Raw genomic sequence first — 24,753 nt, forward strand, 5'->3', positions numbered from 1 at the left:
AAAGGCCGTCTCCTCTTATCGGCATAACTTTTCTGTCGGCTTTGGGTCGTAGCTAACCACTTCCGAATGAGAGCAACTTTCTCGGTTGTCTCCCTAACTATCTTCAAACCTAACGGTGCATCCCCCACCTCAGCCCAACAAATTGGTGATCTACAAGATCGGCCATACACGGCCTCAAACGGTGCCATCTCGATGCTAGCTTGGTAACTATTATTATAGGCAAACTCAATCAACGGTAAGTGTCTCTCCCAAGACCCTTTGAAATTGAGAACGCAAACTCTAAGCATGTCCCCCAAAATCTGGATGGTACACTCCGACTGTCCGTCGATTTAAGGGTGGTAAGCGGTGCTAAAGGCCAACTTAGTTCCCAACGCCTCTTGAAGGCTTTGCCACAACCGGGCAGTAAAACGAGGATCTCTATCTGATACAATGATTATAGGAATTCCGTGAAGTCGAACTATCTCTCTAATGTACAACTCTGACAAGTGCTCAACTGAGTCGCCGGTACGCATTGGGATGAAATGTGTAGACTTAATCAACCTATCAGCAATCACCCAAATGGCATTGCCCCGCTGTGTTCTAGGAAGTCCAACTACAAAATCCATGGTAACGTGCTTCCATATCCACTTAGCTATCGGTAAGGGTTGTAACAAACCCGCTGGTTTTTGGTGTTCAGCCTTCACTTGTTGATAGGTAAGGCACTTCGACACAAAGGAAACGATATCCCACTTTATAGCCCTCCACCAAAACTAACGACTAAGATCACAATACATTTTGGTGCCTCCCGGATGTACCGCAAAGCGTGAGTGATGGAACTCTCGAAGCATTTCCTTTCTACAAGATTCTGGTACAAACAAACGGTCTAAGAATCGTACACTCAGATCCAAGTGGATGTTCAAACCCTTCTCTTCCTTCTCGTTGGAGATTTTATCATGAATTGACTCTACTTCACGGTCTCCTTGTTGTGCCTCTATAACTTTACTAATCAAGGTAAGTTGAGCACTCAAAGTAAACAAAGTTGCACCCTCATCGGACTCACCCAAGTGCAATTCAAACTTGTTGATGTCACCCAACATAACCCTTTCCCGAATGGCCACACTCGCCAAACGACTTACGAATTTCTGACTTTAGGCGTCGGCCACTACATTGGCCTTTCCCGGATGATAGTGTAACTCGAAATCATAGTCCTCCAAAAATTTCATCCACATTCGTTGGCGTAGATTCAAGTCTTTTTAGGAAAACAAATACTTTAGACTCTAATAATCGGAGAAAACCTCAAACTTCTCGCCATATAAATAATGCCTCCAAATTTTTAAGGCAAACACTATTGCTGCTAACTCCAAGTCGTGGGTGGGGTAATTCTTCCAATGAGTTTTCAATTTTCGTGAACCATAAGCTACAACCTTTCCCCCTTGCATCAAGACACAACCAAGCCCATCCCGAGATGCATCACAATAAACGATGCAACCCAAATCTCTTTTCAGAATTATCAACACTGGTGCAGTAGTCAGTCTAGTCTTAACCTCTTGGAATGACTTTTCACAAGCCTCACTCCACACAAACTTAACCCCTTTTCTAATCAATCTAGTCAAAGGCGCGGCTAGTCTAGAAAAGTCCCTTACAAAACGCCGATAATACCCCGCCAATCCCAAGAAACTCTGGATCTCAAAAACATTTTTGGGTTATTTCCAATCCTACATGGCATCTATCTTCGAAGAATCTATAGTTACCTCCTCTCTTGACACTACATGACCTAAAAACTTCACCTCGGTGAGCCAAAACTCACATTTCTCAAATTTGGCATACAACTGGTACTCCCTAAGCAAGTCAAGCACTACCCTCAAGTGAGCCTCGTGTTCTTCCTTGGAGGTTGAATAAATTAAGATGTCATCCACAAAAAGGATCACAAAATGATCCAAGTATTCTCTAAAAATTCGGTTTATCAAATCCATAAAGGAAGCCTATGCATTAGTCAACCCAAAAGCATCACAAGGAATTCGTAGTGGCCATAACGCGTACGAAAGGCCGTTTTCTGGATGTCCTCCTCCTGGACTCTCAACTGGTGGTACCTTGACCTCAAATATATTTTCGAAAAGCAACAAGACCCTCTAAGTTGGTCAAACAAGTCATCTATTCTAGGTAAAGGATACTTGTTCTTGACGGTAACCTGATTCAACTTACGGTAATCAATATAGAACCGCAACGACCCATTATTCTTCTTCGCAAAGAGAGTCGGTGCTTCCCAAGGCAATGTGCTAGGGCGAATGAAACCCTTGTCTAAAAGCTCTTGGAGTTGAATCTTCAACTCATGCAACTCCGCGGGTGCAAATCTATACGGCGCCATGGAAATTGGTGCCATTCCAGGCACTAAGTCAATGGTGAACTCATTCTCCCGGTGGGGTGGCAAACTAGTAAGATCCTCGGAAAATACGTCCGGGTATTCACAAACTACTATTGGCAGCTCAACACGAGTCTTGTCACTCTCTCTCTCTATCCAAGAGAGTAGTAAGAAGCCCGCTAAGCTCGTTTCTACTACGAGGGTCAAAAACTAGCGACAAGACCCTGTCGACCCGGTCTCCCAGATAGTAAAAGCAATCACCACTCGGGCAATTAGAGCCTCGTGCTCTTGATACACACATCCACACCCTAATTTGGTTGATTTACCTCATCTTTTCTTGTACCAAAGTCTCATAGGGTGAGCATAAAGCCCAGTAGAGAATTCTCAACAAAGTATATACATTTATGCAAGATTCCCAATATGGAATGCATTGTCATGCTATGCCATTTAAAACAAGATTACATTTTTCATCTTATGCAAACCACCATGCTCAATGATAATTTGAAGTCTTAACAATAAGTAAATTTTCAATTTAATTCAATGGGGCAGTAAATATGACTCAGGTAATCTCTAGGTTGTTGTCTGCAAGTAGGCTCAACTAGCACTACCAAAACTCTATTTTGTCGGTTGCTAACCGGAAAGGAAGTGGTACCTCCTCCGTACGTGTTTTTCAATCTTTCACCCTGGACACTCAGGTTAACTTAATCAATTTCATCTACACTTCTTACCCGGACTTACCAACGTATTTATCCCAAAACATTTCAATAAATTCATTTCATAACATTTCTTTCTCAATGTAAATGTTTTCAAATCTCAATTTGACACTTGTGACAATGCAATGTTAGAAATGCCAACACAACATATGTCAAAGCTAAATAATAACCTTGTATTAATCAATTGAATGAATATGCAATGTAATAATCGTCATCACTACATAACATTTCTACGTCATCAAATTTCTCAACGATGATTCATCATAATCAAACTTTCCACTCCTCTTTCAACATTATCTAGCATGATACCCATAATTTCGTTTAAATTCATCAGCAAATGGATATTTTTCACATTTTACATTAGACCAACAATTTGTTACTTCATAACCGTATCTACAATTTCAACTACAAATTCCCATCTCCATATTTCCCACATTCCATGAAACTTATCATTTCTACAATGGAAAAAGATATTTTCCATTTCATTCTTCCATTGTGGCATAACAACAAATTGATTAATTTTATAGACCCTCAACCCATTTCAAAAATCCATAAATTTGGGTCTTTAGCTAAGATTAGGTATCTCTTCACCTATTTAAAGGACACACACACACACAAAAAACATCCTTTCTCACACAATGAAGGTGAAACCCTCAAGGATTAACTTAGAAAGATTTGAAATTTAAACCCACTTTTGAAAATCCCTACATTCTTGAGCCAAAAGTCAAAACTTTCATAATATCTTCAAGAAAACCATAAAATCAACATCAACCTTGCAAAAACATGTATATATAACTCAAAGAAGTCCCTACCTCAAGTTTGGATATGAAACCGCCAAAATCGACGGTGCCAAAACCCAATCTGCACTGCACACAATGTAGCTCTTGCTTAGCTCTCCAACTTTGATGAAGGAACTTGGGTCAAAATGTGTATGGATTTGGAGAAATCAAAGATCTTGTGATGTTTTTGGTGAGAAATGTAGAGAGAAGGGAGAGAAAAGAGTTTTTTAGAGAGAGAGAGAGAGAGAGAGATATCCAAAGTGAGATACAAGCAGCCAAAAAGGAAGAAAATTAGAGATTTTCGAACTCCACCTACCACCGCACGTGCGGCCTTCACCCCCGCACGTGTGGCGACTTTCCTGCTCCTCCTTCCGCACCTTCCTCTTCACATGTCTTTTATGCAGAATGCAACCTAGAAATTTCCACTGTTCCCCGCACGTGCGGCCTCACCTCCCGCACATGCGGCCCCTGTCCACACGTGCGGCCTTGGCTCTCCAACCGATAAAATTTCCAACTCAACTCCAGACACTCCGGGTCCAACCTCACACTCTCCGGAACAAGTGAAAATCAACACCAGAATAAACAAGAGCAAGAATTTTGAGAAAAACTTCCGGACACAACAAACCCAAACAATTAACAAGGCTCCAACTTAGACCCGACACTCTAATAAGGGCAAACCCAATGTAAACAAGGAGGGAAGAGACGTACAACGTAACTGGTCATCACAGTGATAGTCCTTTCTCTTTTAACGGCTTTATTCAACTATCAGTGTTCAACATTTTTTTAACTATACGGTCTACCATGAGTTATGAAAAAATATTTTATTTTAAACTTAAAAGACCGATTCCATCCCTATATTTGATCAAATTGATAAAAAAAAGTCTTACATTCTTGCATCCAATATTTTATAAGGGAGTACACCAATCCTATTCAATTCATGGTCTTTCTTTTCTTTACTCAACTATCAATGTTTAATATTTTTTAGGTGTAACGCACTTATAGGCCGAAGGGTTGATATTTTTTTGGGTGTAACCAACTTATAAGTCGCTCCCTTCAAGACTTGAACTGCAAAGCCGCACTCATTTGAACCTAAACTTACATAAATGCATCCGATCTCATACTCAATGCCAGTGCACATGATTCCATACTCCCAAACTTACATATATGCATCAGATCTCATACTCAATGCAAGTGCATCTGATTCCATACTCAACGTAGTAATTGACTTTGATACCACACAATAATACATACACCACGAGTAAAACTCATCCTTCGTAACTAAGAGACTTGTAACATTCCTTCTAATCACAATGTAAGAAGAAAGTCAATTTTGTATTTTTATCCAATAACATAATCACCCACAAAAATATCTAGAAAATTACTTTTATCATAGTCATTCAATACATTCCTTCTTGTTAGGTTTTTGTTATTAGCAATCCCGTTTGACAAAACTCCTTTCAGTTGTAATTTTGTTCAACTTTTATTTCAGTGAGGCTATGAGTTTTTTGATGCGAATCCAACTCGAATTGTGCCTTGTAGAGATGTTTCAAGAGTTTATTATTTCATATTTGCCACTTCACTGACTATGTCAGGGAAAAGCAAAATTGCAGTCGAAGTTGTTTTTCCGTACGAGCTGCCATTCCTGTGCTCGAGTGGAGATCGCGACCTTTTAGAAGTTTCACTCGCCTACAAAAGTACTGGGAGTTGTTTTTTTCCGCTCAAGCGGTCATTCTTGCACTCGAGCGTAGACCCTGTTTAGTCACATGCGTTTTAGTCAGTCCACTCGAGCTGCTATTCCTGCGCTCGAGTGGAGATCGTAGATCTGTTTGCTATAAAAGGTGCGGTTCAGTTAGGTTTTAAAGTACGGCTTCCAGATCTTCTTCTTGGATATTAGGGTTTTCTTCTGGAGCTTTTTTGTTAGTTTTTTTTTATATTTGTTTGAGTTTAACTCATGGTTTGAGAAGTATACATCAAAGGATTGTTTGTTTCATTCAATACAAAAGAGAGAGTTGTTCTTTGGTGGATTCTGGGGAATTTGGGCGTGAAGCTTTGGTGGATTCCGGAGTGGCTCATCGTTGTGCATTTGACATCGACGTTGTGGATTCAACTTTGGGCAAGACAATTCCAAGGTAAAGACGAAGCTGCAATAGATATATACGGGTCGGTTCGATTTGGGAGTGGATTCGCTAGGTAATTGAGTACATTTGTGTAATTCCTTTATGTCTTCTTAGTGGATTGTTTTGTGGTTTTTGTCCGTAATTTTTTTATCACAATTGGAGATGCTCTAATTGTAATTTTTTCACGTTAAAATCGTTACGTTGATTTGTCTTAATTGTTTGATTGAAATTGTTATTTACTATTTAAAATTGATACATAATTAGAAATTAATATCTCTGAGATTTTAGATTTTTCACTTCTAATCACAATGTAAGCAGAAAGTCACTTCTGTATTTTTATCCTATAACATAAACACCCACCAAAACATCCAAAAAAATTACTCTTATCATATTCAAGTGTAGCCTTACGCCCCACTTTTGAAATAATTGCCAAACCAAAAGAGTAAAAAGTTCAGGCTATAACATGGCCAAGCACTCCAAAATATTTACAACCAAACCCCAGTTAAAGCCATGGAGGAGAGAATCACAATTTGCATACAAGCTCATAATAAGATTCCAAGATGGGCATAAATGACCATTATCATTTTGTTGATGGAATGTAATCATGAGATCACCAAGTTGTTAATACATAAACCCCAAATTAATAAACGAATTAAACAAGAAAAACGAAAGGAGAGAAAGCTGAGGCATGCTAGCTATAGCTCCCCTATGGTTGGACTACTTGTATTTGTTGCTGCTGATGCTGCATTTTCTTCTTCAGATTCACCTGGGAACATGATCGAACCACTTCTCCAGATAGTGGGACAATGGGGATGTTATCGTAGTTGCATATCTCGATTATGAAGCCATCCGGGTCGTGGAAGAACAGTTGATCGATGTGAATCCCACCATCTGCCTCATGCATTCGATTCCCATTTCCTTCAGCTTCTTCTCCACCATTGCCATGATCTCACACTGCAATGACACAGAAAACAAACTGCGTATCGTTTAACTGATCTGACAGCCAGTTCCACATTCTGATCACTAAGTTGCTTAATCTCATATACTGTATACAACATAACTAATCAAAGAGAAATACTCCATCCCCCAATTCATCATCCCCAATTGCACCTCAAACGTGGAATTTAAGGATACAAAATTAGAAGGATGTAACACCATTCGGTATACCAAGATCAACAATTCTACCTCCTCTAATTTATCATCTCTAAATAACGATGTGGCATTGTTCGACCTAATAATAGGATAGATTTTATGGGTAATAAATTAGGTGTCTCAACTATTTTTCATACCCAGATGTCAACCCATGGACAGCCTATACTCCTTCAAATTCTGTACAAGTTGTAATTCTCAAATCAAAATAGGAAATTGTCATGCATCAAAATTCCATTCATTCTGTTTGATTTAGGTTTTAAAAACTGCTTATAAATTTTTTGCTTCCCAAATTTTTAATCAAATTCTTATTTCAACCTGTTTTAATTAAAAAAAAATTTAAAACTCTGAAAATAAACCAGAAAGTAAAAAAATCATTAAATATGTTATTTTTTGGGTACCTATTGAATCTTGAAAGTAAAAAAATTAATCAAAATATTAAAAAATTACCAAACAAATATGAAAAATAAAAAATTCAAACATCTACTTTAATCACAAAGTCAAACAAAATGATTATTTTTAAACCTATCAGAACAGCATAATGTACACGTCTTGTTATGTTGATTCACAAGCTAAATTTAAAAATAAAAAAACAAAAACAGAAAAAAACAAAAATGAAAATCAAATTTTTTTCTGTGTTTTTGGCATGCAACCTAATAGAGCTGTAAGAGGGGCTAATTTGAGCCCACTAAATTATTTAGGCCCAATAGCCCAAGATTAGTGGGCCCGAATTTATCGCAAGTCCAAGAATCGGTGGGCCCAGATTTATCACCATCAAACGGATTGAATCGCTGTAAGCCTCGAAAGGGTTCGGGTCCACGAACCTAGAGACTTACTCGGGCCCGGACTCGAAAGGGTATTAAGCAAGCCTAGAGATCCGAGGCACTCGGACTCGAAAGGATTCGGACCCACGAATCTAGAGATCCGAAGTACTTGGCTTCGAACGGATTCAGACGCAATCTAGAAGTCGCTCCGTTAATGAGTCCCAGAACACTTGCGGGCTCGGAGCTTTCCGGGATCTACGCACCAGAACCATGGGCGTAATGGAGTTCGAACAAAGGACCCGATCCCGAGGACGGTGAGTGGAGATAAATTCACTCTTCGGTTAAACTAGCCTATACCCGGGTCGAGGTGGCACGACCTCGGGGGGTCCATGAGACTCGGCAATATTTTGCGGCAGGACGTCCTCTGGGACTACCCCTGACCCTTTGGGATGATTGGGGATCATTGGTTAGGTGTGGCTAAGAAGAAGGGTTCGCCGAGGGATTGATCTCCTCTTCGGGGTTTTCTCATCCTCGGAGAAGTCACCTCCTCGGAGAAGTCACCTCCTCGGAGAGGTCACCCCCTCGGACAAGGTGGTTAGAGAGAATATCCCCCATGTGCCTTGCACATGGGCTCCATCCTACATCATGAGGTGCCTATAAATAGCACGCACCCATAGCTTTACAAGGGATGGATTTTGGAGATTTTTTAACTCTTGGGAAAGAACTAATTTCCCTTCTCCATTATCAACCTTGAGAGTGAAAGTGGGAGATCCATGGGAGAGCCTTGCCATTATTCTATTCTCTAGCCATTTTGCCTTCTTCTTCACCCAATCTCTTATCTCCATCATCTCCTTTGTTGTTGTGTTCCTAAGTTGAGATTATTGAAGAATCTAAGCCTCTCATATTTCTTCTAGAGAATTCGAAGTTGTTCTTCAAGGATCTTTGAAGATCTTCGAATTTTCCAACTCCTTTCTTGAACCCTCTCCTACATTTTGGCGACTCTGCTGGGGAGGCGGATTGGTTAATGGTCTCAACGAGATCTGGAATCCACACAACTCCAACAACGATGGCGGGAGAAGATGAAGTTCACCAACAAGGATCCTCTAATGGTGGTGATGACAGGACCACGGCTCCAGATCAACCACTTTTGCTTGAAGCCATTCAAGGACTTCAAAATGCTCAACAAGAGATTCTTACCACTCTTCAGAATCTCACTCACACCATGATGGTGATGAGTTCTAACTTTGCACCGGCGCCAAACGGAAATCAAACTGTTGGTGGAGTTATTCCCGCCGGAACGCAAAATCAAATCCAAGGAGAAGTAGGCCCCAATCAGCCTGTGGCTCATGGCAACACGGCCACAGTAACACATGCTCAAACCACAGTAGGCGGCAGCAGTTTGCCCACACCCGGTCTCCATGGCGTGCCAAGCCAAGATCCAATGGTGACTAGGGGAGTTTCTGGTGTAATGAACGGCACTCCAACGACTGCTGGTGTCCAGGAAAACATAAGGAGCATGATGGCGCAAAAGGGAGCTATGCCCGTACCTAATCTTGTTACGCCACCAGTGAATGTTACCCAAGCACCAAGCGGGCCTCCTTTGGTGCCAACAACAAATCTGCAAGCACAACCTGGTATAGCGGCGCCGTGCGGTGGACTCTATGGGCCTCAATTCAATATCCCATCACCGACTGGCTTGTCTATAGGCGCTGATGGCCAGTATCGTCAAATGTCCTCACCAATGATGAATTCGCAGCACCAGAATGGCCAAGACGCCCCTAGCTCAGTCTTCGGGTACATAAGCCAAGTCCCAGGAATACCACCATCAAACTCTCTCCCTCAACAGTTTCTCACTCTCGCCGATGTGCAGGCCATGTTCGATCTCGAACGGGGCAAGAGGACCTTACCCTCTTTGCCTGATCCAGACGTCAAGCCGCCTTACCCCATTGAGATGCTAAGCTATCCATACCCTGAGGGGTATACAGTGCCGAAGTTCATCAAGTTCGACGGCAAACAAGGAAATGCCCGAGAACATGTTGTGCGGTTCATCGAGACTCTAGGTATTCATGGTTCAAACCACGTCCTCCGACTGAGAGAATTCTCTAAGTCCCTCACTGACCGAGCATATAGTTGGTATGTTAATTTGGCCCCAAACTCTGTCCGAAGTTGGGAGGAAATGGTTAACAAATTCCACTCCAAGTTCTTTCAAGTGGCGGAGAAGGTGACCACACTTACATTGTGTAAAGAGAAGCAACAAGAAAGTGAAGACATCCTTGACTACGTCAAAAGGTTTCAGGACAAGGCCGTGGATTGTCATGAAGCAGTTGAGGAGAGTTATCTAGTTCAAATTTGTCTAGAAGGGGCATTGAGCAGGTACAAAATGTTTCTAGTTAACCACAAGCTACCCACCTTCTCGGCATTAATAGAAGCAGCTCGGAACATTAGCATCCCTCAGGCTCAGGAGTCCGGATTTAAAGCCAGTTACAAGACTAGTTTCAAGTCATCTCGTGGACCTATCGTTGCTGCTGCCTCTGCCCCGGATACCCGAAATTCACAAGGAGGAGGTCATAGGGGCCAGAAAAGAAAGCAATATAATGGTGAAAAGGGGAATGTTTCTTATCCATGTGGAATCGAAGAAGTGAAAGCTCTAGTTAAGGAATGGGTGGCTGACGGAGAGCTAAAATTGCCTTATGTTGAAGAAATGTCATCAAAAAAGGACCGTGAGAGCCCTGAATTTTGTGTCTACCATCGTACATTGAAACATCCGACAGAGAAGTGTTGGACTCTCAGGAAAATCTTCAGAGATAAAGTCGAGGCAGACGAATTGAGGTTCAAAAAGCGAGGGACTCAAGACATCCGAGAACAACCATATCCTCAACACCGAGACAAGGGCAAGAATGTTGCTATGATAGCTTATGAAGGCCCAATGATCGAGGCTATCGCTAATCTCGATGACGATGACTGTTATCTGGACGACATCCTCGAGCCAGAGGGTGAGCAAGTTTACTATGGAAATGCTCTCGATCCAGAGGGCAGAACATTTATGACTCATGGCGAAGATCCCTTTGATCCAGAAGGAGGAGAAGAATGCTATGGAAGAGGAGGACACCATGTTTATGTGGCATCTTATTTTGAGGAGACCGAGGAGATGGTTAACTACGAGCCTCCAAGAGTGGAAAAAGATCCGGATCACTATGCCAAAACCCTGCAAGACTGTGTAAAGTTCAAGCAGTTCTTTGACCAGCTTGGACTTTCCAGGGAGGCAAGAACGGAAATCACCAAGTCTATCATTAATATAGCCGAGGCACACCATGAGGAATGCATGTCGACTGAAGGGTCTATCCCGAGGAAGGCAAAAGAGCAATCTAGTGCCATTACTTTCTCCGAGGCTGATCGGAAGTATCCTTTTTCTCACAATCGCCCGCTTTATGTGACTGTTTTTATTAACGGGGTTGAGTTCAAAAGGGCCTTTCTAGATAGTGGAGCCTCTATCAACATTATGACTCGCGCTACTCTAGAAAAAGCCAGAATCTCTGAAGAACGCATTGTGAAGCAGCCGATAGTCATCACTGGCTTCGGTGGAGAAAGGAGAGTTACTATCGGATGCGTAACTGTTGATTTAGCCGTTGGAGAGATTCGCTCGGCCACTAAGTTCCATATTATCGATTCTGAGGCAAATTATCACATCATTCTAGGGAGGACCTGGATGCATAGATATGGGGCTGTACCATCGAGTTATCATCAGTGTGTTAAGGCTAAATGGGGAAAGAAGACGGTGACAATTCAGGCTACAGAAAGGCCTTTCGAGATCCATGAAGCTCATTATTCTGATGCCATCTACTTCACCGAACTGGCTGTCGAAGAAGTTCCCACCACCTCTAAGCCTCGAGGGGTCAAAATTCCTCGTTGGGAGGATATCAAAGATGACAAGGAGCCGATGACAGAATCAAGTAAGCGGGCGATGTCTAGACCAGAAAGTCCGCCTATTCCTCGGAAGGTGATGAAAGTTCGAGAAGGAGGCAAGATGGTGTATTATTTATGAAGGCGCGGGGAGTCGGTTTCTTCAGTCACCGACTCCGAGTCAAAAGAAGAGCCTCCTGACAATGATATAGTAATAAAGCCTGAAGTGGCTCCAGAATGTATGCAAGATGGGCCGAAGCCTCAGCCTGAACAACTTATCGAAATAGATCTGAGTGATGGACAAGATGCACCGAGGCCGGTATTCGTAAGTTCGAGCCTTAGCCTAGAGAAGCGGGAACAGTTGTTAAAGTTGATAAGCCGATACTCAGATGTGTTTGCTTGGTCATATAAGGAAATGCCCGGACTAGATCCTGACCTAGTCTCCCACTATCTTGATGTGTTCCCAAACTCCAAGCCAATTAAGCAAGCTGCTCGAAAATATCATCCAGATCTCGAAGAGAAGATTAAGAAGGAGATTGAAAAACTTCAACAGGCTGGTTTCATCCGGCCAATACAGTACCCCACGTGGTTAGCAAACATCGTGCCAGTAAAGAAGAAGAATGGCCAAATCAGAGTATGTGTAGACTTTCGAGATTTGAACAAATCTTGCCCGAAGGATGAATTCCCTCTTCCTCACATCGACACCCTCGTGGATACTACCTCGGGACACCAGATGTTCTCATTCATGGATGGATTCAGTGGATACAATCAGATTAAGATGGCTGAAGAGGACGCAGAAAAGACCGCTTTTAGAACACCTCTCGGAAACTTCTTCTATACAGTCATGCCTTTCGGACTCAAAAATGCCGGTGCAACTTACCAAAGGGCTATGACTGCAATCTTTCATGACATGATCCATCATGAGATGGAAGATTATGTTGATGATCTAGTGGTGAAATCCAAGAAAGAAGAAGACCATCTCCGAGACCTTGAGAAGGTATTCAAGAGGTGCCAGAAATTCAAAATGAGAATGAATCCTCTCAAATGTGCTTTCGGGGTGACGGCCGGGAAGTTCCTCGGGTTTCTTGTACATAGGCATGGTATCGAGGCAGATGAAGACAAGGTCAAATCTATCAGAGCAATGCCTCCCCCGCATTCTCAGAAGGAGTTAAAGAAGTTCCTCGGGAAGGTGTCTTATATTCGGAGGTTTATCCCAGCACTGGCAGAGATCTCTGCGCCTTTCGGCTCTTTGTTAAAAGGAGATGCCAAGTTCGAGTGGAACCAAGAGCACCAAAAGGCCTTTGAGAGAATCAAGGCGGCCTTGACCTCGCCTCAGACCATGATAGCCCCGCAGCCCGGGGTGCCTCTAATGTTGTACCTAACTTCAACCCCCAAGTCCATAGGGGCATTATTGGTCCAAGATGTAGATGGAGTAGAACGCCCGGTGTATTACATCAGTCGGAAGATTCGAGGAGCAGAAGTCCGATATACTCCAGTAGAGAGACATTGTTTAGCTTTGGTATTCACTGCCCAAAAGCTCAGACATTACTTCCTAGCACATCAGATTCAGATTGTTACTAGAAGCGATCCAATCCGATACCTCCTCAGCAAGCCTGCTCTAACCGGGAAGGTGGCAAGATGGTTGTTAGCATTGGGTGAATTCGAGATCACATGTGTAGCCCCCAAGGCGATCAAAAGTCAAGCCTTAGCTGATCTCCTTGCCCAATTTCCAAGTGGTGACTATGAACCAGTGAATGAAGAATTAAGAGGAGAGGTGCACGCAGCTATGGCTTCCGAGGAAAGCTTCTGGACATTGAGCTTTGACGGAGCAGCAGCCGGAGGGAAAGGAGGAACCGGGATAGTCCTTACAAGCAAAAGTGGGGAAAAGTTATATTTGTCTTATAAACTGGATTTCCATTGTTCGAATAATGAAGCCGAGTATGAGGCTCTTATTTTAGGCTTGATAGCAGCTGAGAAGCACAGTATCAAGAAGATTCGGATCTGGGGGGACTCAAAGCTAATAGTGAAGCAAGTTTCAGGACAGTTCGTCTTAAAGGAGCCTGCCTTGGCCACATATCGAACAACAGTCCAAAGGCTTCTTGACAAATTTCAGAAGGTCGAAATAGAGCATGTGCCTCGCTCCGACAACAAGTTTTCAGATGCCCTCGCAACATTAGGGGCAAGAGTTGACATTCCAGAGGAAGAGGCAACAATTGTTATCAAGAAGAGAACAGAACCTTCAATAATACCCGAAGACAAAGGCCTTCTGGAGGACTGGAGAGGAGAAGTCCTCGAGCAACTCAGAAGCAAAGTTGGAAAACTGACTATGGCCAAGCTTGCCCAATTCACAATTATTCAAGGTGAACTTTACTTCCGAGGAGGTACCGGATTCCTAGCCCGGTGTATTGGCCAACAAGAAGCAAGCTTCCGACTACAACAGATCCATGAAAAGTCTTGCGGGGATGGGGATATCAGTCTGTATAGAAGAATCCAAAGACAAGGTTATTATTGGCCCGAGATGGAGAAAGACTCAAATCAATTACAGAGGGAATGCCCCAAGTGTCAGTCATACATCCGGGAGGATGAGAGTTCCTTTGAAATTGATACCCCTGACTGGAGGCAAGTCTACATTGATTATCTCAAAGAGGGAACACTACCTGAGAGCCCGAGGGACATTGCACACCTCAAGAGGAGAGCGAGGCGGTACTTTCTTGATCAGGACAAGCTGTATAGAAGAAGTATTGAGGGCACTCCCCTGAGATGTCTCTCCAAGGAGGAGTCAGATCTAGTCCTCGGAAGAGCCCACGAGATTGAACATCAAGGAGGGGCTCGGCTGTTCGAGCAACTTATACACCTTGGGTATTACTGGCCGACCATGGAGTCAGATGCATCCCATCACGTGAAGAGGTGCCAGACTTGTCAGAAACACGGAAATTTGATCCATGCTCCAGCTGTAGACCTGCATAGTATCCGAACGCCATGGCCGTTCCATACCTGGGCTTTTGATCTGATAGGGCCCATCTCCACATCTTCTAAGGGGTACAAGTGGATTCTCGCAGCCACAGAATTGAGTACAAAGTGGGTCGAAGCAATTCCTCTGAAGAACGCTACGGGGCCTGCAGTTGCGAACTTCATCAAGGAGAATATCATTTGCCGATTTGGAGTACCAAACACCATCCTCTCGGATAACGGCACTCCCTTCATAAACAAATATGTGAAGAGCCTCCTAGAGACTTACCAAGTGAAGCATCACAAATCCACACCCTACTATCCAAAAGGGAACGGGCAAGCGGAAGCCACAAACAAGACACTGATAAGGATTCTGAGCAAGATGATGGAAGAGTTTGGGGGGACTTGGTCCGAACAGTTGATAGTAGCCCTGTGGGCGTATCGCACTTCGAAGAGAAAGCCAACTCAAGCAGCTCCTTACTCCCTTGTGTATGGGTCCGAGGCAGTGTTACCTATAGAGTTGGAAACGCCATCTGCTCGAATGGCTCTTGCCTCGGGGATGGTATTGGAGCCTCGAACCGCCAGATTGGAAGCATTAGAGGAAAAGCATGACAGAGCTGCAAAAGTCATGGAAAGGTATCATGAGTCCATCGCCCGAGCCTATAACCAGACTGTGATACCAAGGAAGTTTGAAGAAGGTGATCTAGTATGGAAGATTGTAGACCCAATCATGCGAAGACAGCCTTTGCCCAAGTTTTCTCCAAAATGGGAAGGGCCCTACAAGGTGGTTCGGGCGAGCTCAAGTGGGTACTACAAACTTGTAAGGGTTGAAGACGGCTTCCGAACTGGCCCGCTCAATGCAAAGTTTATCAAGCATTACTACCCATAGTTGGACTCATCTATGTTGAAATTCATTTTCACTTTCTTACTTTGTCTAAAGGTTGTATTTCCCTTGCGTTATGAAGAAGCTGGTTTTCTCTATGGTGTATGTTTTATCCCATCACTTACAGTGAATCTATTATGCTTTTGTCAAGAAAGTTGAAGAACTAATGAGAATATTTCAGCTTTTGTAAACATGTGCATATGATTGTTCTATCATTCGAAATAAATATTTTATCAAGTAGAATGAGAAAACAATGCGAAAATATCCAAACAACAAAAATTTTGTCATTTCATTGCATTGTCCTAGATAAAACATTTTTATCGAAAGGGGCAAGAAAGTAATGATAAAAAAAAAAAAATCAATCTTTCCTAAAGACACCCTCGAAGAAGCTGCCCGTCATATCTACATCTGGAGGACAAACAGTAGAGTGTGCCTCTAAAGTCTCCAAGGCCCGAGCATAACCCGACTCAAGTTCACGAAGAGTTGCCTTTATCTCATCTATAGAGGTGCGATAAGAGGCAAGCACAGACATAAGTTCCAGCTGATGACTGGCGTTCGAAGCTATATCCAGGCGCTTCCGAAGCCATGATAAGTCCACTTGGTGACGCTCCATGTCAGAGATCCCCTGATACGCCGTCTCGACTACTTTCCCATTAAGGTCACACAACCGTTGCCTGTCCAAGCTATATAAGATAGTGGCAAAAGACTCGAGAAGAGCAGTCTGAATGAGTGGACACTGGCAAGCAAATGAAGCAAAGGTCTCCGGGTAACTTGAATGCACAAGCTGTAGAACTGAAGCAAACTCAGGAGCTACCCAATAATGGAGAAATGATACTTTGCCAGAAGCTGAAGGAGGAATTGGGGCCGGAAAGCTGCTAGTCTCAGGAATCTCCCCAATGTCTATCGGGTTAGATGAACCACCCGGAGGGGTAACTCCCGGCAGAGGTCCCGAGCCTGAGAATGCCGAACGATAAGGGGAAAGACCAAAAACATCACTATCAATGTGGAAATCACTAAGATTCAGATCCAAAATATTCGAAGGCACTGGTGATGAAGAACCTCTGGCAGTCGTCTCAAAGGCAGGTGTCCCCCCTTGAGAAGGAGAACCGTGAGGAGTTACAAAGAGAGTCGGAGCAGAGTCCGAGGCAGGTGAAGGCAGGACCCCGGTAGCAGCTAACACTGGAGCAGAGTCCGAGGCAGGTGAAGGCAGGACCCCGGTAGCAGCTAACATTGGAGCAGAGTCCGAGGCAGGTGAAGGCAGGACCCCGGTAGCAGCTAACACTGGAGCAGAGTCTGAGGTAGGTGAAGGCAAGACCCCGTTAGCAGCTAACACTGAAGAAAAGATAAGAAGGCCTTATTAGAGGTAGGGAACAAGAAAGTCATTTAAGTAAAGATTTCTCACAGATATAAGTAAATGACAAACTTCAGAAAGAAAGATTACCAGAGGGAGAATCAATATGCAAAGCAGGGGCAACTGAAGGACTCCTAGCATCAACAAAGTCACTTGGTCGTGTAGAGACCACCTGATCGATCTCAATGTCTGATGAAGCCTGAACAGTAGCAGTCATCCCTGAAGAAGGAAGGAGGGCCGGAGGATGAGAATCACCATAAGTGCCAGAGCGAGTCTCAGAGATCTCTAGCACATCCACCTCCACACCATTCCCAGAGGCGCACCTCATCTCTACATCGCTTCTAGAAGCATGGCCCGCGACATCAATTTCTGTGGCATCAGTCCCTCCAGCAATCTCAACATCAGAACGGTGAGCCCCAATAAACTCGTCACCAAGGTAGTGCTCCTCCTCAGCTACGGTAGGGCGATGACGACGCGTGCGTGGAATAAGGTCACAAAAATGATCGGAGGACTCAACCTCATCATCATCGTCATCTATAACTGCTATACGAGGGGTGCACATCTTCACAAGTCTTGCAGACAAAGGGAGGGTGTCGTCCAAGTCTGAGTCCGGCCTGGGGGAGGCAGCATGGCCAGGAGCCACGGTACTGAGAACGTCAACAACCGCAGGATCCTGCACAACATGGGCAAATAAAAGTTTTCATTTTTAGAAGGTATAGTCGCAAAAAGGAAAGTAGCTTCAAATCAAAAATTTCGGGTACCTCATGAAGCCTTTTGGAAAGGCGAGGAGCGGAAGGACTGGCATCAGAAGTCCTCTTGTGAGCCATCTTCTTAAGGCGGGTCGTCCGAGGACCAGAGGCCTTATTCAAAGGGACTGGCTCCGGAGAAGTAATTGCCAAGCTAGAAGCAGATGCCCGAGCAGAAGGGTCAGTTGGAGCAGATGAGGTGAAGAAACTCTCGTACATGTGGTCAGATTTTCGGCTCTCGGGTAGCCGAAGAGAAGAATCCTTCTTATAAATCGGCGGAGGCAAACATACGGTCGGTCTGCTCTGGACAAATGCAATAAACGCATCGATATTCTTCTGCCAATACCGCCTGAAAGAGGGGGTGAAACCCCCTACTCGGCTCAAGCCTGGCATCGTCAAAGAGCCGGATATGGGAAGCACGGTGTGTACAAGCCCGCGACTGAAGCTCCCGTAGCTCGTTGAAAATGATAATAAAGGAGGTGCTGGCCCCGGGGCACATTGATCAAACCCGAATTGACATGCTACGCGGTCGGGCCTATAAACGGCACTATCAACGCCTTCCTCATGCCACACCGGTAATGAACTCGGACGGATCATAATCAGCATATCAACAAAGGGTGCAGGGATGTTCTTCGGCAAAGGAAAGGACACCGAGCGGGAGGAACCATGATAGATAAGCGGTGTGGCCACACCCACAGGTGGGCATACATACGGCTGTGCCACAAAGCGTCGGGGATCATCCACCAGAGTATTCAAGGATAAGGTGGAAATGGTACGTGACCACCGTGTAATCAACGGCTGGCAAGACTTCGCTTTCTCAAATGTCCGAGACCCATCAGTATTGAGCACGGGGATGCCATCTTTATCCACTATCTCCCGAAGAACTTCCGCCTCAAATACAGTCGGAGCAGGGGCAAATTTTGGGAACCTCTCGAAGAAGAAACATAGCAGGAACTGGCTGTGAATAAAGGAGACAGGCTCATATCGACCCACGGAGCGAACCATATCTCGATGTAGTAGATCCAGCCGATAGTAGAGATTCCCAAGAAATAGGGGAGCCAAAGGGATCCGATCTCCTCTAAAGAGCCTAACTGCCAAGGGGAAGACGAAAGGATTGAGGGAATCCGGAGGTGTGCTCGGAAGAATGAAGAATGAAAGGAAGCAAGCCAGAAATCCCAAGAAATAGAGCCTGGAGCCATACATCGGACCGGCTTCATACTCCCGAGAGTCAGGGTCAGCATCTCTGGCCAAGGGCTGAAGATCCTTGAAGAAGTGACGGATCCATGCAGTATAGGAGGCACGGTCCGTCCTTACTCGACTAGTCCTCCTCGCTGAACCATCAAAAACAGAACTCCACCGACCACAAGTTTGAAGATTTAGCTTCAGAGATTGGATCAAAGAATCATCTTCGGGGGGTGTCTGCTCAGGGTCGAAGGCATCAGGGCCGGTCACTTCCAGACGCAGCAACATGAACACATCCTCAAGGGTGGGCCCCATCTCGTGCTGGCCAAGTATAAAGGTGTGTGTCTCGGTGCTCCACCGAAGAGCCATGGCTTCCAGGCTAGCATTGTTGCGACGGATGGATAGAGATCTAGATATTTTCACCGGGATCAATAGCCGAGCCTCCTGAAGCCGTTGACAGAGGCTCTTGTCCGAGAGGACATCATCGACCCACTCTTGCCAACCGAAAGGAGGGTTTGAGAAGGCCTTGAACTGAGGATAACAGTATGGAAAGTCCCCCCGTTCAATCCGAAAGCGTAGCACCGAGGAAGGAGAAATGAGGGCCTCCTGGCCAGAGTCAGTGTCCTCAGTGAGACATAATGGAGCCCCCTTCGGAGATAGAAGAGAAGTGGTAGAGGTAGCCGCCCGCCAGAAGGGGTCCTTCCGACCAAAATAAGGAGATTTCCTCCACTCAGATACCGGAGGTACATCCCTCTCTTTCATGAGAGCCGGTTCCGATGACCCCGGGACAACGGGTTTCTTTCGAGAAGACATATGGCTGAAATAACCTGTATAAATATTAAAGAGTTGACCGTATTAAAATTCAGAATATTGTTACATGCAACATGATGGGTTTATCAACAAATTCAACTTCGGACGTCATCAACAATTCATTTTCTTGGATATTCTTCAAGCTCAACAAATTTTAATACCAATGGGTGCATCATCAACATATAGATTTTCGTCTTCTATCATCAATAAGAGGTGCAATGTCATAGGTCGCTTCATGATGAAGTTCAATTGGGTCAATTTCTTAAAGTCACTATGTTCTATATTAAAGGTCCAATTTATACGGGGTTCAAAATTTGGACAGAGTGAAGTTCAATAGTAAATTTCAGGCCCGAGATCCGAAGTATATTACATTGCTTATCAGTAGCAAGATTCAATGGATCATTATGCAAATTACAAGAACGTCCTTTCCAAAGTCCATATTCATAAGTCCAGGGTTTTCCCTCTCCATGTCAAAAATGGAGCTCAAATACTAGTCAACAAGTTATATTCGGCCTTTCCTCGGTGATAAGGTTCAACAAATTATGTTCAAGCCAAGCACCTCAATAAGGTTTCAAGTGCTAGTGCATGTTTTCATATGGCCAAAATCACGGAGTTTGAGCTAAAAAAAAAATATATCATTGGGATTGCCACAAAAAAAATTGAGTCCATATTCAGATTCAGTTTTTATTTATGTATTTTATTTTTATTTTCATCAGATTGCTTGAGCCCTCTACATTGCCACAAAATATATTTATATATATTTAAATATATTTATATTCGGAAGAGGGGGTCGAATGCCATACTTACAAATTTGGGCAGTTAGAGAGGTGAAGTCCGAAGCCGATACTGGAAATTTAAGCTGAAATCAGAGAGGCTTTACAGACTGTAATCAACAAGACTGGGCTAGGCTTGGGCAAGACCACACACGTTGCGTTGAGAGGGCGAACGTGCGTGGTCAACGTCGGATAAGCTGAAGCCGGAAGCAGCGATGTGGAGCTAGGTTGGGCAAGACCACACACGTTGCGTTGAGAGGGCGAACGTGCGTGGTCGACGTCGGATAAGCTGAAGCCGGAAGCAGCAATTGATTGTGCACAAGCCAAGGCTAATGTGGGTAATCCGAGCTCTAAACAAAAAAAAATATATATATGATAATCAATATATATATATATATATATATTTGCCCAAAGTTTGTCAAACAGCAAAGTAAAAAAAAACTGAAACAACCAACGAGTGATCAATATTTTTCAATAGCTCTATTTGTATCAAAATCATCAAAGCACGGGCTCAAGTTTTAAATATTAGCAGGAGTGCAATGTCATGAAATTCAACAGAGTATTACCTATCTCAGGTGAAAAATTGCAAATTCTCGATTAAATATTAGCAGGAGTGCAATGTCATGAAATTCAACAGAGTATTACCTATCTCAGGTGAAAAATTGCAAATTCTCGATTAAATATTAGCAGGAGTGCAATGTCATGAAATTCAACAGAGTATTACCTATCTCAGGTGAAAAATTGCAAATTCTCGGAGTATTAAATCAAGTTGTTCAAGGGCCAAAATTTACCCAGATTTTTTTTTGAAACCCGAAATCAAGAGAAGAAAGTTTTTTAAAAAAAAAAAAAATGAAATTAGTTGAGAGGAAGACCAAGGCCCACCAAAAATGAAGCTCCAGAATATGAATTTCAGGATTACATTTCATATGCAAGTCAAGATTCAATGGAAGCTTCAGTTATCTCAAATTCAAAATTAATATAAAACAATGCCCACAAATCTCAAAGGCCCAAATCAAAAGAAATTCAGATTCCATCAAAGCAAGAGGATCGAGAGTGGGTTTCGATAAAATACTTACAGATCTGAAGGCCACGCCCATGAGAGAGAGTGGCCAAGAACAATACAAACCGAGATCGTGATGAAGTGGCGCCGGAGTGAGCAAACATTGAAGTTGGCGAGCTGAACGGGCGATGGCTAGGATCGCGGTGTTGGCGTATTCGGAGCAAATATAATCAGTGAACAACAGCGCAGCAAAGAACAGTAGCGCAGGTTGAGGCGGCTGCTGCGGCACCTAAGGCTGCTGTAACAAGTAACACACAAACAGTGGTGGTCTTCGGCAGAGCAAGACTGAGCTCTGTTCGGAGTTCTGAAGTGGCGTTGCTGGGCCGAAATGAAGCACCGACAGTGAGCAGCGGCTTGGGTCACAGGTGCGAGCCGAACCGTAGCGCAGTGAGGTCACAGGTGCGAGCCGAACCGTAGCGCAGCAGCGGCTGGAGCAGGACAGCAACGCAGTGTATTGACTGCCGTGAGTGAGTGTGCGCTGCCGAGTTGTTGTGTTGGCGACAAGCTGAACGGTGGCCACACACGTCGCGTTGAGTAGGGCGACGTGCGTAATCGGAGCTGGACAGCAGAGGCTGAGAAGTGGTGAAATCGCAGCAGAGAAAGTGTGCCGAAATGGGCTCTGGTATTGTAGAAACAAGTTTTTCTTAAAGAAGAAGAAAAGCTGGGTTAAAGAAAGAAAGAGAGTAGGTGTGGCGGCTGTGTAAAAGATTTTGGTGAGGCTTAGGGTTTTGGCACTTTCCTTAAATAAAAAAAAAGAGCATTATCCGTGTGTGCCAAACAACAAAGGCACGTGTGATAAAAAAAAAAATAAAAAAAAAAAAGAGTACAAAAAAATTAAATTTTTGCTTGTCAATTTTTTTTGTAAATTGAAGTGCGTCATCAACTTTATCCATAGGCTCTGTCGTGACAAAATGTTTTTTTTTTTGGGGAACGTGATGCGAAACAGGGTCGAAGAAATGACAGTATGCATGTCTGAGAAATTTAAAATTTCTCATACACGCAAGGGGCAAATGTAAGAGGGGCTAATTTGAGCCCACTAAATTATTTAGGCCCAATAGCCCAAGATTAGTGGGCCCGAATTTATCGCAAGTCCAAGAATCGGTGGGCCCAGATTTATCGCCATCAAACGGATTGAATCGCTGTAAGCCTCGAAAGGGTTCGGGTCCACGAACCTAGAGACTTACTCGGGCCCGGACTCGAAAGGGTATTAAGCAAGCCTAGAGATCCGAGGCACTCGGACTCGAAAGGATTCGGACCCACGAATCTAGAGATCCGAAGTACTTGGCTTCGAACGGATTCAGACGCAATCTAGAAGTCGCTCCGTTAATGAGTCCCAGAACACTTGCGGGCTCGGAGCTTTCCGGGATCTACGCACCAGAACCATGGGCGTAATGGAGTTCGAACAAAGGACCCGATCCCGAGGACGGTGAGTGGAGATAAATTCACTCTTCGGTTAAACTAGCCTATACCCGAGTCGAGGTGGCACGACCTCGGGGGGTCCATGAGACTCGGCAATATTTTGCGGCAGGACGTCCTCTGGGACTACCCCTGACCCTTTGGGATGATTGGGGATCATTGGTTAGGTGTGGCTAAGAAGAAGGGTTCGCCGAGGGATTGATCTCCTCTTCGGGGTTTTCTCATCCTCGGAGAAGTCACCTCCTCGGAGAAGTCACCTCCTCGGAGAGGTCACCCCCTCGGACAAGGTGGTTAGAGAGAATATCCCCCATGTGCCTTGCACATGGGCTCCATCCTACATCATGAGGTGCCTATAAATAGCACGCACCCATAGCTTTACAAGGGATGGATTTTGGAGATTTTTTAACTCTTGGGAAAGAACTAATTTCCCTTCTCCATTATCAACCTTGAGAGTGAAAGTGGGAGATCCATGGGAGAGCCTTGCCATTATTCTATTCTCTAGCCATTTTGCCTTCTTCTTCACCCAATCTCTTATCTCCATCATCTCCTTTGTTGTTGTGTTCCTAAGTTGAGATTATTGAAGAATCTAAGCCTCTCATATTTCTTCTAGAGAATTCGAAGTTGTTCTTCAAGGATCTTTGAAGATCTTCGAATTTTCCAACTCCTTTCTTGAACCCTCTCCTACAAGAGCCAAAAAAAGTTGGTGAGAATCATCCTTGTCTTCATGTTGGGTTCCTTCTGTAACTATTCAGATACTGATTATTGTCATCATCCCAAGTTAGTTCAAGAAAGTGACAAATTACATATAAACATAATGAAAATAATAAAAACATATTACAATTGATCAGATTGAAACTTGAAAGTACCTGGAATGAAATATGATTGTCCTTGGGATTGATTTTGCTTTTCTTCGTCATATGTTCTGGGTCTTCTGATTGCAAAAGATGTAATCCATTTTATAACTGAACAACCTACATTAAAACCCAGAAACCCAAATCAATCAAATCAGCAACAAAAATATTTTCCCGAGAAAATTAAGAAGAAAGTAGGAACGCCATTATTCTAAGTGGGTGTTTTCTTACCAAGCTCCATCAAAATTAAACGAGTTGGGTCTTCTCACTGGGACGAACCCAAGAACATTCGTGTAGAAATCGATGGATTTCTCGAGTGATCTACAAACAAGTGAGACGTGATTCAGAGAGGTGAGCCGCAAAGGGTTTTCCAGATTTTCCTTCATTTTCTCAACTACAGACCCCCAGCTGGGCACCCCCAGTGACCCCCAGTGGCAGGTGGCACACTGCCATTGGGTGGACTTCAAAAAAAAAAAAAAAAAAAAATTTTTTTCAGCCTATCAGGGGCGACCCCCAGTGACCCCCACTGGGGGTGTTAGGCATTTTTCATTCAGAAAATAAAGATCGCCGGAACAGAGAAGAAGAGAGAATCAGAGACTAAAAAACACAGAGAGAACAGAGAGACTGAGAAAAGTTGCTAAGATAGTCACGGAATTCTATGAAATTGAAAGGGAAGAGCCTGGTTTATAGACGACGTGAAAGGCCTTCGTGTCCACCACGTATGCATGCTTTCATGTACACGTGTCACATATACTAGGAGACATTTGACATGTTGCTGACTCAGATCATGAGACCTACCCCCGACTGAGTAATTGTCATGGGTGCGAATTTCATATTGGAAAATATTATGATCTTGAATAATTTACAAACCTTTTAGATGGGTACGTGACTTATATAAATTTATATGTTTTGGTCTCATATTCATATGGTTTAGTAAAAATTTGATAAATTATTTGAAATTCTTAATCTAAC

At 43.7% G+C, this 24,753-nt stretch overlaps 1 protein-coding gene and 1 pseudogene across 2 annotated transcripts; both read right to left on the minus strand.

Annotated features, from left to right (window-relative positions):
- Positions 1-6,508: 6,508 nt before the first annotated feature.
- Positions 6,509-24,167, minus strand: LOC145812693 (glyoxylase I 4-like; annotated as a pseudogene). The gene is made up of 3 exons (XR_014356141.1): positions 24,013-24,167; positions 23,797-23,901; positions 6,509-6,901 (listed from the first exon to the last, which is right to left on the minus strand). The product of XR_014356141.1 is annotated as a glyoxylase I 4-like (transcript).
- Positions 7,244-19,423, minus strand: LOC145813804 (uncharacterized). Its single transcript, XM_082909920.1, has 4 exons — positions 17,705-19,423; positions 17,034-17,616; positions 16,557-16,924; positions 7,244-7,276 (listed from the first exon to the last, which is right to left on the minus strand). Exons 1-4 carry the CDS (start codon positions 19,238-19,240, stop codon positions 7,244-7,246), a joined length of 2,520 nt encoding a protein of 839 aa, XP_082766046.1. The 5' UTR covers positions 19,241-19,423.
- Positions 24,168-24,753: the final 586 nt, after the last annotated feature.

Source organism: Camellia sinensis, chromosome 15 (genome assembly GCF_055761805.1).
Source record: "Camellia sinensis isolate YWXY chromosome 15, ASM5576180v1, whole genome shotgun sequence".
NCBI lineage: Eukaryota > Viridiplantae > Streptophyta > Magnoliopsida > Ericales > Theaceae > Camellia > Camellia sinensis.

Coding starts and splice junctions, on each gene's coding strand:
- LOC145813804 (XM_082909920.1), bottom strand. CDS start 19,240: ATGGCTCTTCGGTGGAGCACCGAGACACACACCTTTATACTTGGCCAG. Junction 17,617..17,704: donor TTTCCAAAAGGCTTCATGAG/GTACCCGAAATT, acceptor CATGTTGTGCAG/GATCCTGCGGTTGTTGACGT. Junction 7,277..16,556: donor GTCTTTCCCCTTATCGTTCG/GCATTCTCAGGC, acceptor CAACTTGTACAG/AATTTGAAGGAGTATAGGCT.